General features: G+C 32.9%; 2 protein-coding genes and 1 long non-coding RNA gene across 4 annotated transcripts; 1 reads left to right on the top strand and 2 right to left on the bottom strand.

The window, feature by feature from the left end:
- The first annotated feature begins 2,139 nt into the window (after positions 1–2,139).
- LOC148766548 (uncharacterized) lies at positions 2,140–4,852 on the top strand. Its single transcript, XR_016034903.1, has 2 exons — positions 2,140–2,464; positions 4,589–4,852. It is a non-coding gene; the product is annotated as an uncharacterized LOC148766548 (long non-coding RNA).
- A 3,953-nt stretch (positions 4,853–8,805) lies between these two features.
- LOC148766549 (uncharacterized) lies at positions 8,806–15,179 on the bottom strand. Of its 2 annotated transcripts, XM_088827029.1 has the most exons (7): positions 15,121–15,179; positions 14,770–15,062; positions 10,662–11,478; positions 10,471–10,574; positions 10,305–10,392; positions 9,766–10,224; positions 8,806–9,668 (listed from the first exon to the last, which is right to left on the bottom strand). In XM_088827029.1, exons 3-7 carry the CDS (start codon positions 10,881–10,883, stop codon positions 8,913–8,915), a joined length of 1,629 nt encoding a protein of 542 aa, XP_088683155.1. In that variant the 5' UTR covers positions 10,884–11,478; positions 14,770–15,062; positions 15,121–15,179; the 3' UTR covers positions 8,806–8,912. The 2 variants fall into 2 exon arrangements, with proteins under 2 accessions (XP_088683155.1, XP_088683154.1); XM_088827028.1 differs by having other exon boundaries at positions 14,770–15,179.
- Positions 11,764–14,368, bottom strand: LOC148766550 (uncharacterized). Its single transcript, XM_088827339.1, has one exon. The coding sequence runs from the start codon at positions 14,366–14,368 to the stop codon at positions 11,789–11,791; it is 2,580 nt and encodes an 859-aa protein (XP_088683465.1). The 3' UTR covers positions 11,764–11,788.
- Positions 15,180–18,425: the final 3,246 nt, after the last annotated feature.

The raw sequence follows: 18,425 nt of genomic DNA on the forward strand, positions 1-18,425 counted from the left end.
AAATCCAAAAATTAAGTTGATGAAAGCTAATAAGATATTTTTTCAAATGTAACCCTACACCATTTTATTGTTTAGGATCTTGTAACGAGTACTAAAAATATTCAATAATAGTTTATGGGCTCTTAAAACAATTTATCAGACGTAATAATTTATAAGTTGTTTAAAATAAGTTTAATCGAGCGGGCTCTATATCACTCGATCTTGATTGTAGAGTTTTTAGTTTTAATAAAAAAAGACACTTGTGCAACTTGGTATTTTAAGATTAAGGAATAAGGATAAAGTCGTCCAACTGTGGCTATGTATTTATTTATTATGAGATAATTCTGCCCATCTATACTTTTTTGATGGGATTTATTCTATTGTGTTCTATAATTCAATTCATAATTCAATATAGATAAAATAATTTATCCTTAAATTCAAGGGATCTTTATATGTGTATATATATGATCAATTTTGTCGGCTTTTGTTGTTTATAGGGTGTTTTAGGGCTAAAAACAAATTGCATTATGGTACTATTATCAGTGTTGCATATATTTTATATTCTATAACATGCGCCAAAGTGTCTTATACCGTTAAGTCATGTTAAATAATCGTCGTTTTTTAAAGTTGATTGACCGTCGCACTAGATGTTGGATACTATCGGGCGAAAATGCGCCTCTGATTGTTTATAAAAGATGTACGTTTTTCTTTCTCTCTTGTATTCAATTTACTCCCAATTTTATTTTCCACAACCTAAAAAGTTCATATAAATTTATGAAAAATATCATATTCTGAAAATTATTTATAATTTTCTTTTAAATCTATGGAATTTTGCAATTTTGTTTTCTTCCTAAAAATATCACCCAAAATTTATGATTCCTTTTACTCTGGATAATATTTTTAAATACCTTTTTAATTTATTTTATTAATTTATTTTCAGCCCAAGAATTCTCGATTTAAAATTATTTCTATAGTTCTCATTCTCAAAATTCATGCATTTCATTTTTTACGTCCAAACACGACATATCATATTTTTTTTCTAGAACCACTCGTCGATGCAACCTAGGGCTACGTAATAAACTAAAGAAAAAATTGTCAAGTAATAAAGTAAAAAAAAATTACCAATTTATATCATATAAATGTAAGCGAAAAAGGCAACTATGCTACACAAACTAACAGTGTTAGAGATTTGAGGATTGACGTTACGTTCAAGGGACAGTTTGTCGCATTTTATAATACATGAGGGGTATATGCTACACAGGTGATAATACATGGTACAATTTGTATTTAACCCTTGTTTTATATTCATAAATATTGCTTTCCTTTACTAATTAAGTTAAGTTATATTTTTGATTGAAAAATCTCTAAAGTGTATTTGTGATTTTCTTTTAGGGAGCGGCTAAAACAAATACTTTTTTTTCTCATTTTAATACCACCAACATAAACAATACAAAAATAAATAGATAATAAATACTCCACATCTCCCTCCATTCCAAATTAATTGTCGCTTTGGGGAGTTCTTCTTGTTCCATATTATCTGTCACTTTAAAATTCCAATGATGCATTAATTACTGTTTTCTCAACTACGCCGTTATTAGGTATTAGTTATTACTCTTAATTAGTTGAGATATAATTAATTATATGGGTATTTTAGTCATATTATATGTATTTTCCTAAAATCCAAGCATATTTATTAATTTTCTTAATATGTGCACAACACCCTAAAACGACAATTATTTTGGAACGAAGGAAGTAGGTAATGACATTATTACCATTAATGAAAATCAATACCACACATAAAATTTGTGTGGCATTGATTTTATCAAGGATATTAATTAATACCATTACCTATTTATTTTATATATTTTTTTTTGTGGTATTGAAGTGAGAAAGAAACGATATTTATTTTAGTTGTTCCCTTTTTTCTATGTTCTCTCATGCCTATATTAATTTTGGTCAATTAAAATCAGCTAAATTTCTAAGTAAATGTCGTATTGGCTTAGTTATATATTATTAGAAATAAATGGTTTTCCTTTTACGGTCCAGAAATGACTACCTTGTGAATTTTTCTTTAGGGATAATTAGTGAGAACCCCCTACATCATTTACATATATTAGAGTGGATATAACCCCCTTTTCATAATTACTGAGACCCCCCTTTATTAATATTTTAATTTAGAATAAATATAAATCTTTAGTTTTATGTCTGTATTACCCTTTTACCATATTAAAACCTCAAACCCTATTTCTCCAATTCCTCGTCCAATTTTTTTTACAAGCCGCCACGCCTCTCTCTCGTTCTCTCCCCTGCGCCGCTGCTACTCGTCTCCACCGAGCCGCCTCTCCGCTTCTACCGTTCCTCATCTCTGCCCCAACGTCGCCTCACGGTCTTCCTTGTTTCCCCTCATCTATCTTCGTCTCCGATCCACAGACCGCCGCAATCGCTCCCCCGGCTAAAGTATAGAAAATAATTTAATTTTAATTCGGTAAGAAAATTCTCATCTTTTCTATGGTAGAAAATTATGGGTTTAAAATATTTTATTTTTGTAACTTAATTGTTCATCGAATCATTGAGGAATAAATAAGATTTAGATTATGATATATTCTTGGGTAAATAGCACTTAGCCCCCCTGTGGTTTTCACGTTGTGCACTTTACCCCTCTATGATATCAATGTGGTCATTTTACCCCCTTGTGGTTGACAAGTTGTAGCACCGTCTAATAAACTGTTAAAGTTAACAGAAAATGGACTACCCCTTATTTTCCTACTATTTGCACGTTATATTTTTTTTAATAAATAAATGTAAATTCAATTGGATTTAGTTAAAAATAACATCAATTCATAGGACTAAAATACAATTATCAGGAGTTAAAAAAAAACAATCTTGCAAAGAATCTCTCTTCGTTAAAGTTGATGGAGCTACTGCAGGTAAGAAGAAGAACAAATTAAAAAAAAAATTTATTTTTGGTTTTTTGCAATTTAATAGTTTCATTTTTTAGGGATTTATTGCATTCAGCACACACAGCTTGTTTTTCACCTAATTCTAACTAAAATATTCGTGTCATCAATTAATATCAGCAAAAAATCCATACAATGCAATTATTTTAGCACAGTAGCTTCTAAAATCTCATTAGTGCTAAAAAAAAGTATTATAAGGATTTTTTTTTGGTTAATATTGTCATTGCGTAGAGCCTTTTAGCAATTTGTATTATTAACACATGGATATACAATAAACTTATTTTTCTTAGTATAAATTAATTTCTTATACGATCGAAATCTAAAAATACTCTTCGGAGGGGACGAGTATTTTCAAATTGAAACAGGGGGCCATGACCCCCCCGCTGTTTCATAAAACTCCCTACAATTTAATATAGAGATTTATTATTTTTCGAGTATTCCAACACTATAGTAACCTAAAACAAATTGTCCTTTGTTTTTTTTTATATAGAGATTTATTATTTTTCGAGTATTCCAACACTATAACAAACACATTTTACCATGTGTATTGGTTTCTTTTAATAGCCAATTTGTTGTAGAAATTTAAGATATTTGCTTGATTTGTATAGTTTTTCTTCAAATTAGTAGTATTATTACTATAATCCCTTTTATGATCTGTAAATTAATGAATTCATGCGACTTTTTGTTTCTTGAATATTATTTGCTTTTGCAGTCGAGTTTTGTGTCCATTCAGCTTCCCTTTTCATAAGCAAAACGGAGAAAATAAAAGCAAATTGTCAAGGCAAATTAATGTTGTTTCTTTTTTAGAATGAAAAATATAGCATTCATTTTTTTAAGCAAAAACACGAAGGAAATAAAATTATTTTTCAGCAGTAGTATATTATTTTCAGCATAAACAGAAGTTTTCATATATATATACACGTTTTAATTTTTGTTTAAATGTAAAGGCTAAAAGTACAACTAACTTAACAAAGATTTATTGAAAATATAAAATAATTATAAAAAAATTTAGATGAGTATTTTAAAAATAATTAATATAACATCTTAAAAATAATTAATATAAAAATTAAAGATGAATCTGTAATGCTTTTCTAATTAAAAGAAAAGTAAGAATGGCTGTAGTGTTTTTATTAATGGGAAAAGGGGTAAAAAAAAGTTTTAATATAATATTTTAACTTGAAAACCTTCAACCACTACAAATTTGGGCGAGTGAACTGCACTTTCCGTTAACTTTAACGGTTTATCTGACGGTCGCTACAACTTGTCAACCACAAGGGGGTAAAATGACCAAATTGATATCAGAAGGGGGTAAAGTGCAAAACCTGGAAACCACCGGGGGGCTAAGTGCTATTTACCCTATATTCTTTACATCTATTAGGATGAGTATTTTTTTTTTAAATATTCGGGTCACTCATAAATTAGAATCGATGTCTGACTTTGTGTATCTATCAGTGGCTTTCTTGTATAAAGAAATAGAATAAAATACAAGTATTTTTCTAACTGATCATAATATAGTTGATTTCTACTTTTTATAGTTGTTTTTTGAGTTATTTATGCTACTTTTTTATAGTTGTTTATGTTGCTGTTGTATTTTGTTTGTTATTATTTTTGTAGTTTGATTTACGATGTTTGTAGTTGTTTTTTATTTGCAGGTGTGGACTTTATGCTAAGAATTGCTCCCATTCTTGCATTGTTGTTGGTGGTGCCGACGACAAATCTCCGTAAAAGTGGAGATGAAAAAATGAAGGGATAGAAAAGGTAAATGGTGGATCTCGTGCCTAGGGTTTTAGAGCGTGTCGAATACTTTTTGAATTTTTGATTTGAGATGTTTTGTGATGTTTTTTCGATTAAATTTTGCATGAATTCGTAGTTACTTACAGGCCGATCGAGGAACAATTTAATAGTTGAGTTTAATATTTTATAGTTGTTTTCGATTTTTTGTAGTTGTTTTCGATTGCTAGTTGATTTTGATTGATTTTGATGTTTATATATTTGATTTCGTTAATTTGTAGTTGTTTTTATTTCAAGTAAACTCTATTATTGTAAATCACTATTTTTTGTGTTTGTTTAGAGTTTTCTTATAGTTGATTTGGGGAAAAAAATCGATTTTTTTATAGTTATTTTCAGTATTGTTGTTGTTTATTATGAAAAAATAAGCCAGAAAAAGAAGAAAAAAAACCGAAATTGTATTTGATTTTCGGAAATAGTTGTTTTACAATTTATAGTTGGTTTTTTATTAAAAAATGGCAAAAAAATAGTTGTTTTGTAATAGTTGTTTTACAATTTATAGTTGTTTTTTTATTAAAAAATGGCAATAAAATAGTTCTTTTTCTTGAAAAAAATGCAAAAAATAACTGAAAATTAAAATTAAGAAAAATGAAATAAAAAATTGAAATTATAGTCGATTTCAGAAATATTATAGTTGGTTTCAGAATCTTTATAGTTGATTCCAAACAAAAAAAACGGAAATTAAAAAAATAAAATAAAATAAAAATTATTTTTAATTAAAAAATTAAAAGAAAAATAGTTTTTAAAGCTATTATTGTTAGTTTGTTTATTAAAATAATAAAAAAACCGAAAAATTAAATTTATTTAAATTATATATTAAAAAAATTAGAGTTTGCGATTGTAGGGATATCAAATTTCTGAATTTTGTGTGTGTCTTCCAGAAGGCTATTTTCGGGAATCATTAAAATAGTGGGTTTTCCACTAATATTGGAAATATGGCTGGATCCCCCCTCATTAAAAAAACACTAGAGGGGGTTATGGCTAATAGTCCTTTTTCTTTATCATCCACTATTTCTTTGTCAAAGAGGCTACATGATTTGCATTTGACAAATTAATTTCTAATATATATCCCTTAAAACTCTATTTTTTGTTGATTGTTTGCGACTCTCTTGAAAAATCATACAAAAAAAATTTCGTGTTCATTTGGATGGAATGATTTAATTTGGGCAAGAAATTTGGAAGAATGATTAGGGTCCATTTAAAACTACAAGGAAGATGTGGAGATTCGAAATCCATCTATCCCCAAATCTCTCAATTCAAACAAGTTCGATGGATATTTTATTACGGATTTGAAATTTGAATCCATCATAATCATTCCATCCAAATGGATAGTAACTTCTTAATTTTGAACGTGTGTAAGATATTTATAAATTTAGGGTAAATTTTACTTTTCCCCTTGTACTTTGGTTCGATATCACTTTACCCCATTCTACTCTCGATTGCATCGATTTGCCCCCAGTACTTGAAAAATTGTCTCAACGTGGCCATCGCCGTTAGTTTTCAAACCTTTGACGCTAACACCATTTGATCTAATTCTGAAAATTACAAAAAAATCACTCATCCCAATTTAAATAATTAATAAAAAAAACTTAAAAATAAATTATGGCTGGTGCCGTGGATTATGTTTTCTCGTTGTCTTGATTATTTTATTATTATTTTTTTTTATCTTTTTTTTTGTAATTTTCATAATTAGATGAAACGTGTTAAGGTGAAATGTCTGACTACTAACAACGACGACCACATTGAAAGAATTTTTCAAGTGTAGGGGATAAAGTGATATCTAGCCAAAGTACAAGGGGCAAGTGAAATTTACCAATAAATTTATACATATTATCTGATAAAATTTACCATGAGTTGCATGGAACAAACCTCTTAATTATCAAATATTTCCAGTATTGCCTGACAAATATTTTAACAATTCACTCGTTAAATTATTGATTTTGAAGAATATATATTTTTGTAAGGGTAAATTACAAATTACAATCACCCATGAGTTATGGTCAAATTACAAAAAACCTCTTTCTGTTTGGATAATTGCATCAATCCTTCAATTATGAATCTTCTTACATTTCTACCCTTATGGTGTCAAATTCAACATAATCATCTAGATTCCGTGGAATATTCTCTAGTTTGAATTCGTTTTATGCAGAAATACAGTTTCTGATGCACGACAATCTGATATATTCAAGCCAAAAGACACATTTTATGATCATCTAGATTTAAAATGTGGAGCTTGAATGGAATAAAACGGGTCCAAAATTGAGAATATTCCATATAATCTAGAAGATATTCCACTAAATTTGAAACTGCAAGGGTGGACGTGTAAGAAAATTTATAGTTGGGGTGGTTGTAACTATCCAAACATGAGGGGATTTTCGTAATTTGACTATACCTCAGGCGCTGGTTGTAATTTACCCTTTTTTAATTGTAAAAGTGCTCCAAATATGAATTGATAATCAAAGGGCACCATTAATGTAACCCCCATTGTGTCGTTCAAACATAATATTTTTCAACGTGAAGAAGATGCTATCTATTATGTCTAATGAAGCCAAACATTAAGTAAAAGGTAAGATATTTAATTTATATCATGTACGATGCGTTTGACATAGAAAACATAGCAAAGAAGAATCGAATTATAATTGTTAGACGATGCACTCTCCTTACTCTGCTAACTAGGTCACCTCTGCAATCTATAGGTGGACTGGGGCCCCAAAAAAGATAACTTTTTTTTTTTTATTTTATTATTTATCTATTAGTTAATGAACTTTCACCCATCTCAACTTTTAGTTTTATATACTTTTAGTCTATTAAAAAGAAAAATATTCCCTTAAATCACCTCAATATTCTAATCCCGAGAAAACGCCATGGGTTCGCCCTCGACCAAATGGGCAATTTTCTCATAGCTTTCATTATTATGATCAAGTAGTAGGGGTCCAATTGTTTTCCCTACTTTCTTATTTGTAACACGACTTAAATTTAATAACTGATATTATTAAAAAAAAAAAAGTTAGTTCTCATAAATTAAACAAGCCCTCAATTACGTGTACATTCACAAGAAACTTTGCACATCTATGCACATCTATGAATCGATCTAATAGATACCTTAATTTTTAGGACACCAACTATACTTTTTTTTTCTTGTTATGAAAGAATCTGCAGTCAATCATATAGGTGCACTAAGTGAACGTATAATCTTGTATAATAGCTTGCAAACATAGATCACTTGACGCAGACTCACTTGCTCCAACAACTAGCCCTCAACCTAAGCTCGACAAATTAATGCCTTTGTTTTTTATTCAACGTGTATAATCTTGTTAAACCTCGGCTATAACTACATACGATAAAATAAATAGATAAGGTTATATAAAAAAAATTGCTGCAAGGAAAATGCCACAAGAGGGATGAATAGGTCCATAAGAAATTACAAGAATGAGATAGCATAAACTAATGTTTTTGAATATTTGGCTGAATATGCAACTTGCTTAATTGTAAATTGCTTCAGCCACATAGTTGTTAGCAAACATGATAAATGGGCAATTTTTTTTTTGGGGTTGTTTTATTATAGAGTTTTTAAAATGGGGTTGTTTTTGGAGTAGTAACTAAATTGGGGTTGGCCGCCACCGGCAACGGCGGCATCAGCCGGGGACGCCATTGCCAATAGCGGCACCGGCTGGAGACGCCGCCACCGGTGGCGTCTTCTAATATTTTAATAATTTAATATTTTAATAATTTAATATTTTAATATTTAATATTTTAATATTTTAATATTTTAATATTTTTTAATATTTTATTATTTTAATATTTTCTTATTTTTTAATATTTTATTATTTTAATATTTTCTTATTTTTTAATATTTTTATTAATTTTTAATATTTTAATATTTTCTATTTTTTTAATATTTTTTAATTTTTAATTTTTTTTACAAATAAAAAAATTCTAACTACATTCATTAGTTTGATGTTAGTATTAAATTTATTACATTTTATCAATTAGTATTAAATTAATCATTGCATATATTTATCTAATCAACACAATAAAATAGGGTACAATCTTAAAAACATGTAGACAAAAACAAAAGGAGTTTTAGAAAATAAAAGAGTTATATAAAATAAATAGGTCAAATAAAAGAGTTATACAAAATAAATAGGTCCAAAATGAGTAGAAGAAAATAAAATTGGCATTATGAAATCAGTGCCTATGTGAACCAGTGCCACATGCAGGTGCCCGTCTAGTCCTACGCGGCCTACCATCTCGACGAATGTCAGGATCTGCCGGTACATCATCAACTAACTGGGTGTCATCCGGTGGATATGGAACAGGGGAAACATTATACTGTGGTCGGATCCGCTCTTGGGGACTTGAGTATCCCAAATTGAGCTCCAAATGTGGACCCCATGAAGAGAACCGGGTATCAATAGCAGGAGGATGTGGGGTAGCTAGAGAATCGGACCATGGCATATGTGGAACGTAATCATTTGTAGATGGACCAACTAAATCTGTAAATATGGGTACCTGAGATGTAGACGCACCGAACATATCCATAAATCCCTGTGTAGTAGATAAATCGTCCATACCTCCGTGCACAGGAACATCTGCATAAAAGGGTGTATGGGAAGCAAATGGACCGGCAACATCTCCAGATGGAGGTACCCGAGATGTAGATGCATAATAGTTCCCCTCTCTCGTCTGTCTCACGTCATCCTCCAATTCAGTAGCTCTTTCGCTAGCGCTGGACCTTCTTCTGGTACGTCTATCTTGCTGCGGAGAAGGTATAGGAGGTATGGCAGGTATCGGAGGTAAGCTGGACGAAGCACCATCTCTACGTAGAAGTTGAGTCCCAGCTGCATACATCCGTGTAGCGTTGTCCTGAAACATATCATATATCTGATCGTCATCTCGAGAAACTGCCCTAGCAGCAAGACTCATGGATATAAGCTGATTACCCTGAAATAAAAGGCATTACAAGTTTAAGAACTTAAGAAACTGAAAAAACAAATTGAAAAACATCGAAAGTAATGGTTGTTTTGAGAAAAATACTAACCACAAGATCCAGTAAAATCGGGTCTCCGACCTGAAAACCGATATCATCAAGATTGTCAATCGGTAATATCAAACGACGTGTGTGCCTCTCATACCACTCGTAGTATCCTGGATCTGTCTGAGGTCCCCTAAACTCAATAAATGGATAGTCAACGGGAGAATCAAGTCGGCGATGCCATCTATCAACATAGATACCGTGAAAACGAGCCCAATCTCTACCCCCTGCACCTCGACGATCATAAGAATGCAATTTAATCTCAATATCGTGATCAGTAGGATGTGGTGGTATATGCTGTACCCTCCCAAACTGACGTAGCACCCTATACGGACGATGCATCTCAACTCTCTCGTAAAATATAAGGGGACAACTCGACAACCAAAGCTGTGGATGCACTATCTCAGGATACTCAAGTAAAGCGCCAAACTCAGGATCTAGTTCACTATAAGGCATCCATGTAAACTAGAAAGAAAAAATATTTTTTAATATATTGTTAAATAGACCACAAACATTAACGTAATTGTTGTTAACTTATAAATAACCTGATCCCAGAGCATCCGATCGAGCGTCGTACGATAAACACGTATATTGTTTGGCGAGGACCGAGTGTGACTAGTAGGTCTGATCCAACTGTAATATCATACGAAAATTTGCTAAGTCAATATATTAACCTTCATATAAATAAATTATTAGTACTAAGATGTTTACCGTGCACCGTAAGGAGGGTGGGGATATGCAAGCCGACGGGGATCATCTTCTACTACTGGTAGTATTGCTGGAGCGAGTAAAGGGATCCTCGACCATGCCCAACACTAATTATTAAACATAAAAAAATATAAAAAACCGCAAGTATAATAAACTACTAATTTAAATTTTAAAAGTATCAAAAATCCTATTACCTGTAACAGAGTAAGCGCACTACCTAGATTAGTTTTCCTCTTATCCAACTCAACAGTGCCGTCTTGTTCCACAACTTTCCTAAGTAAAGCCCCAGTGCATAGCTCACGATACAAATATCCAAGAACTGCACTACCCCAACTGAAAGTACGCACCGCCTCAAGATCTTCGAAATGACGAAGATACAACAACGAGATTGCACTTGAAGATGTGTCAGGACACATAACCCCCCCAAGTAGCAATTACAGTAAACACCTGGTATGCTGCTGAACACGCTGCTCCGTGCTGTCATCGGTAATCTTGCATCCTCGTAAATATATGGTCAGATCAGCTGCATAGAGCCGTCTCCCTTTGAAAGCTCGATCTGAATGAGTATATCCCAACCACGTCTGACAATAATCCTGCAACTGCTCCTTCGACCATGAAATATCCTGTCCAGTAATAGGTAGTCCATCAACAGGCAAACCCCATAATAGTGCGACATCCTCAAGTGTCACTATCGCCTCCCCTGCTCGAAAATGAAACGTGTGTGTCTCCGGACGCCATCTCTCCACTAAAGCTGCAATAAGATGCAAATCGACTACGAGACGACCACATCGATATACTCCATAGAACCTAGTATCAACTAAGTACTGCATCACTCTAGGGTGTGGATCATCATCACCATCATCTCCATATAAACCCCAAATCCAACCATCACAACGTCTCCCGCGCACAACATCATCCACGTTTGCCGATGTAATCGATCTGGATATGTGCTCTGACTGGCAGTATAGCAATGAAGTGTCCCGCGGACCATAAACATAACTGACATCCATCCTGTATAAAAAATATACATAGAACACTCAGATAATAAGCAGAAGTGTAATAACAAATACACAATAATACATAGATAGACTCAGATAATAAGTACAAGTGCAATAACAAATACAAAGTGAAACACGATAATTAGAGACTACTTAGTCCGACTTGAAAACACGATAATACATAGATAAACTCAGATAATAAGTACAAAGTGCAATAACAAATACAAAGTCAAACACGATAATTAGACCCTACATAGTCCGAAGTGAAAACTAGAAAATAGCCATATAAATAATACAAACTGCAATGAACTACATAAATTATACTATCGGAGCCGTCTTGCTTGTTCCTCTCTTCTAGATTGTTGTCTTGCCCTTGTTTGTGGCACATCCATCTCATTAGGAATACGACTGCGTCTTCGATCCCCTACTAGTGTTGGATCATGAATTAGTTCAAATGCAACATCCTCCCAATAGTGTTCACTCAACAGTGGTTGGAATATCCCAGAATAAGTGTTCACTAATCGATCAACAATGTACCAATCGTTCACATATACGGAGGCAGACAACATCCATTCACGGCACACGTGGAGGACATGACTGTAGGGGATTCCTGTTAGCTTCCATTTTCCACAAGTACAAGTTTGGTCCCTCAAACTCACGGTGTGTTTGTTATTTCCACCTCCACTTGGACGAGCTTTAGTGATCACCTCGGCAGAGAGCAATTGCTGATTAAAACGAGTCGTAAAACATCTAACAGACTTGGCTTCATGTTTCCGGTAAACGCCATAAGCATATGTGGACCACAACTGTCCTCTCTGAACCATCAAATTGGCTTGTTCGAGACGATTAAAAAAATACCTAAGAATGCGGTTGAATGTGAGGTCAACAATTGTTGAGATGGGAAGTTTTCGAGTTCCCTTGAGAACACCATTATGAGCCTCTGACATGTTTGTAGTAAGCTGACCACAACGCTTGCCCCCATCATGTGCAAATGCCCATTTTTCTTGATCAATATCCTTCAAATAGTTATAAGCTTCAACACTCCGACTTTTGATCACATTAAAAATGTGGTTAAACTTCCAAATTTGAGACTCCGCTCCCGCCTTGTAGCATAGATCCTTCAAATCTACACTCTTAAAACGTTTGTTGAAATTGGAGCACACGTGTCTCAAGCAAAACCTGTGAAAAACATTAGGGGGAGCAAATTCGGGCAACTCCGCTAAAGCTCGTAAAATTCCCGGAGCTCGATCTGAAATTACACAAACGCTTTCTCCATCTGGAATTTGAGAAATTAGATGTCTGTGTAGCATTTGAAAAAACCACCTCCAAGCCGCCGTGGTTTCATTGTCAACAAGAGCAAATGCTAGTGGTAGCACTTGGTTATTGGCGTCCAAACAAACGGCAATTAGTAACTTGTTCTTGTACTTAGTGTACAGATGAGTTCCATCCACACTAATAACTTTTCGACAGAACTTGAATCCATCCAAGCATGGCTTGAAGGCCCAAAAGAAGTACTTGATCATCTTCCGTGTTGGAATATCTGTTGGTTTGAAAACCCACTCAATTGCCGTACCCGGGTTCGTTCTATGAAGTGCCTTCATAAACTTGGGCAGTTTGTTCACTGAGGACTCCCAACTCCCGAACAAGTTATTTCTGCAACGCTTCAAACCATACCAAGCTTGCATCTTTGAAAGTTGAAATCCTAATTGAGACCTCACAATATTCTGTGCTTGTGATATTTTGCAAGCTGGATCATCTCGAACGGACTGAACCAATAAGGCAGCAATGTAGTTCCTGTCGAAATTCTTGTGTTCATTCGACATTTCATCCATTATGCAATTGTGGGGCCCACCATATCTCGTAATAAGGAAGAATCCTTTGCCCGATTTTTCAATTCCCCGTAACGACCATCTACAAGGCCTTTCAGGTGTGCTATGCTTGCACTTGACACTCCATATCTTCGGCTTACTTTCGACAACCGTGAATTCTCGTTTAGCAAATCGAATCGAATGGTCTCTCACCGCGGCACAAAGGCGTTTTTTGTCCTCAAACACCATCCCAACCTCAAGAATACCTCGATCGCTATCGTAAAACTTATCATATCGGCCCCTTCCAACATCAACTGAATCTGCCGCCACTTCTGAAAACGTCATCGAGAAAAATGGGATTGACTCATACAAAGTCGGTTGTTCCTCTGCTTCCGCCTCGTTGTGCTGCAACCACGTCTCCCGAACACCATCTTGTACGTCTTCATCTTCATTGTCGTCGTCTCCGTCATCGGATGGTTCGGAATTCACAGGACAGTTCGGCCCAAAGGAGTCACCTATAGGGTCTTCATCATCGAAAATGCTCCGTCTCGCGGAACTCGACTCACCAATAAATCCCCCTAAATTACCATAGTTAATTGTATGGTTATCTCTGTGCACATCTCTCGCTCCACTAGTCTCACAATAATTAGGGATGATTTGTGTCGCCGCCAGAAAATCCGGAGTCACCTCTGGTTGTGAGAAATATGGTTCATTCAAATCAAATGCCTCTACGCTCACTTGTGGTGGGGCACTATCAATGTGCTTCGGTTCAATCTCAACAAATACTTCGATTGCCTCATTCCCTTCGTCCGGATCAATATACATTTGTAAATCTTCATCTGTTGTCATCTCGGTAATCATCTCCCTCATTCTTTCTCCATTATAAATGTAAGATTTGCAACACACTCTTAGCCCAAACTGATTAACATCGACATCTAGAAGTTGATACAACTTTGACAAAAATTGTGCAAAGGACAAGTCACGTTTAATTCGAAATGCTGTTTTGTGAGCAATACTATATTGCACTACCCAATCATCGGGAATTATGTGACCTCCAAAGTACACGTACACTTTGACATTAGTTTTAGCCGCCATCAATCTTCAAAAGATTAAGGAGATAATTAACTCATCAATCGAGATTAATTAATAATGAGGCATATTAGTTAAAAAATAATAATTTAACTAAGTACACACACCAAAAAATTAATTAGTCAATTTAATTTAATTGCCCGATGTTTTACAAAACAACACCATTTTAGCTATGGTTTTACAAAACAACACTAGTTCAAAAAAATTTGCCCATGCTTATAAAATATATATAGTACTAATACATAATATAAAATAAATAAACTACTAACTAACTAACTAACTACCCACAAACATCCTAAAAAACACTAATCACATGTATTTACAATAATTAATTAAAAAATTTGGACATAATATAAAATTATAATAATAATTTTTTTTAATTATTTACAATAATAATAGAAAATTACCTTGTTGGGTGAATAACACCGGCGGCAAGGACCACGGAGCACCAGCGGCGGCGAGAGGAGCACCGGCGGCGGGGCAGGCGACGGTGGCGGAGGCAGCGGCGGGCAGGCGGCGTTGGCGTCGCCACCAACGGAGAAGGTAATTATATCTGTTATTTTGAATTTTAAAAATAATTTTTTTTTTTTAAATTTAACCAAAGTAAAAAAAAGAAAAAGTAAAAAGAAGAAGAAGAGCTGAGGAAGGGAAAGAAGAGTTGGGGGAAGAAGATGGGGTAGGAGAGAGATTAAAGACGCCGCTGACACCGGCGTCTTTAGGAGACGCCGTTGTCAGCGGCGTCTTCTGGTCAAAGGCGCAGTTCCCGAGGTGGAATGATCCGGCTGTCTTCATCTGGACCGTCGGATCAACTTGAATCAGCACCGTTGAATAATAATATATTAAAAAATAAGAAAATATTAAAATATTAAAAAATATTAAAATATTAAAATATTAAAATATTAAAATATTAAAATATTAAAATTATAATTTAAAACCAAGTTGAAGACGCCACCGGTGGCGGCGTCTCCTCCCGGTGCCGCCACCAGCGGTGGCGTCTCCGGCCGATGCCGCCGTTCACGGTGGCGGCCAACACCAATTTAATTTCTACTTCAAAAATAACCCCATTTTAAAAACTCCTAAACAAAACAACCCAAAAAAAAAATTGCCCCCATGATAAATTTGATGTTAATTGAAAGATTATTAAAATGTATGTATGTTCAAAATAGATGATGTTATCATACATCTAACAAGTTAAATTATAATTAGTTCTAATGATGCATAATTTTGTATGAACTAATAAAATATTGTAAGGACTATTAATAATTTATTAATTTATTTTAAAAGGGTCATTTAACATGTAATGAGAGAAATAGGCAAATTTAATTTGGTAGCTATAGTTAGTGTTTCGGTTGGATGAGAAGGCACATCTCTGCCGAAAGATGTATCTATCACATTTTATCAGTCATCTTTCAAACTTTATTTTCTTGGCGCTTTTTATAATACATTTGGTAGAATTTTAGTTTTTTTTTAATTAACTAATTATTTTAGTTTTTAATTTTTTTAATTTTGTACAGTCCATTATTTAGAAGCATGGGAGTATGGAGGGTGCACCCCGCTATTGTTATGTGTATTTATCCAATTATCCAATGAAATTTATTTGGTTGTATAATTTATTGGAGGTATTTATATTAAATGATACATTTTATTATTTAGTTTAAGCTTTTAATTGATATGGTCATTCGATATGGTATTAGAGTCAGACCAAATGAAAGATTTTGATCGGTTCGAATCCCAATCCCCAATTCAAATATTTCAAGTGCAATGATTCAAATGTAATTTACCTGCACGTGAGGAGGCATGTTGGAGATATTTATATTAAATGATGCATTTCACAAATTAACTTCAACTTTTGGTTGAAGTGGTCGTTTAATATGATATGTTCGCTCGTGGAAATTTGATTAAAAAATTTATACTTAGATAATTGTAATTTTCTCAGTCCAATAATTTTTTTATTTGTATTATTTTAAAAATAAATATGCAAATAATAAAAAAGTTAAATACCCAATAAAGTTCACAATAATCCAATATAGTATGGAATACAACTTTTATGATCTATGTAACTTTTTTTTTTTTTCCTATCATCATCAAAACCATGATTTATACATGTATGAGTCGTCATCTCCATGTGAAGATATTATCATTTTGTATCTTGTTTGTGGAATCCAAAAATCCTTTTCTCTCCTCCCTAAATAAATGGGGATCTATCTTTCAATTTTTTCAATCCCCTCAAAAAGCCCATCTCAAAATCTTGGTATTCAATTCTTTTTTCCTTTCACATAAATTGATAATCATGTAATTAGATTAATATATAAATTAACATCAAGTTCTAACAAGAAAAAATGGTATTAGTAACATCCTAATTGTGACGATATTAAAAATTGTCACTAAATACATATATTAAGTGAAACTATTTCTTTTTTCGCTAATTATTTTTTTATTGTCAGTTAATCATTTTCAATTGTCACTATAGAGAATTAGTGACACTCCCGTGACAGATATTTTTGTCTAATCATATGAAAATTTAGTGTTGTCAATCGAAAAATTATTTTTTGTAGCGTAGACACTTATTTTGTCAGTTTTTCTTTACTTTTTCATGCCCATAAAAAAAAGGTGTAGTTTATTGGGAATTATAATTCCATTTTGAGTTGTAAGAGTAAGGTAAAACACTCCATCATTCGATTGTTGAATGTTATCTATTTTATTTTAGGTAGCCACCACAAAATTTTCTTTCTTTTTGTACTCCATTAAACTTTGAAATTAACTCATTTACCACTTTGTATAAGAATCATAATTCACAATATAGTATATTATTTTAGTCATCATTTTACTTTTTGACGAGATTAAACGAAAAAAACTGCAAGTGTTACTCAACGTTATCTCTACGAATGCTAATAAAGTTAAACTTTTACACTCCATTTTAATATTTTGTCTAAATAAAAAAATCATACGTATGTATATAGGGATATACCATCAAATATAAATTTGTGTGTAATATGAAATATTTCTTCTTAAAATTTATTTGGTAGATTTCACAATCTTTGTGATGTAAATGCTAATATCTGCACTAATTCTTGATTATACTATTGCCTACTAATTGACAAACCCTAACCCCTATGAGAAATTATTGATTGAAATAACAATTAGGGGCTGCCCAACAAGATAAGATTACGATTGAATTTGACTAGTAATTACATTTCTTGAAAAAGCCCTACATCTCTTTTCTTACGTTCAAACCATAGAACTTTGGTTCACATAATTGTGAAAAGAATATTGCATAGTTCTTTCACCACAATTTCTAGAAATCGGGCATTTTTCAAGGCACGAAACTTGTTTATTCTACGTTACGTTCTATCAAGTTTATCGTTTATTGGGTGATGATCGATACCCAACGTACGGTACACATGTATATTCATTACAGTGTTCTGAAAATCGGCCGAGAGACGGCCGATTAATCGACCTACGAGGCGGAGGCGGTCCAATACCTTTACAATTTTGGCGTATAAGATTTGAAAAATCGGAATTTGGTATGTAGGCGGGTTGAGACCATGCGAGACGGGTCGAACTTTAGTGACAAAAATCGGTTTTCAAACTAGTTTTTTTATCTAATTTTTTTTTATAATCCAAAAAAAAAAGTATATAGGTTCTTAATAAAAGAATGAGTTTATGCTTTGTTTTGTTTATATTAATTATTATATTTAAAGGAACTAATGATACATGCTTGCTATGTTCAAGCATATGTTTTAATGCAAAAGATTTGCATTTTATTTGTATTTTATAAGGATTTTTATTGTATTATGATCTTATTATTATTAAACTTTTGTCATCTGATTAGGATATATAAACAATGGGAATAGACCCGTATTTAAATATCTTTTTATATATGTTTTGAGTATTTACAAATAATATGTAGATATATATTATATTAAATATGAAAAATCAATTTATTTCCAATTAACAGTGAGGCGGTGCCTAACCTCCTCCGATCCAATTCCCACTTTTTACAACCTTGATTTATAAAAAAAAGTTTAACAAAAAAATCTTGGGTACAATTTTTGGAATCTGT

The sequence above is a fragment of the Erythranthe guttata genome, chromosome 12 (genome assembly GCF_056151865.1).
Source record: "Erythranthe guttata isolate IM_541 chromosome 12, IM_541, whole genome shotgun sequence".
Classification (NCBI taxonomy): Eukaryota; Viridiplantae; Streptophyta; class Magnoliopsida; order Lamiales; family Phrymaceae; genus Erythranthe; species Erythranthe guttata.

Bases quoted from the DNA above. Each gene is read 5' to 3' on its own strand.
- LOC148766550 (XM_088827339.1), bottom strand. From the start codon at position 14,368: ATGGCGGCTAAAACTAATGTCAAAGTGTACGTGTACTTTGGAGGTCAC.
- LOC148766549 (XM_088827029.1), bottom strand. From the start codon at position 10,883: ATGTGTCCTGACACATCTTCAAGTGCAATCTCGTTGTTGTATCTTCGT. The intron at 10,575-10,661 runs GTAATAGGATTT...TTTAATAATTAG, and splicing joins GTGCGCTTACTCTGTTACAG to TGTTGGGCATGGTCGAGGAT. The intron at 10,393-10,470 runs GTAAACATCTTA...ATGATATTACAG, and splicing joins CACCCTCCTTACGGTGCACG to TTGGATCAGACCTACTAGTC.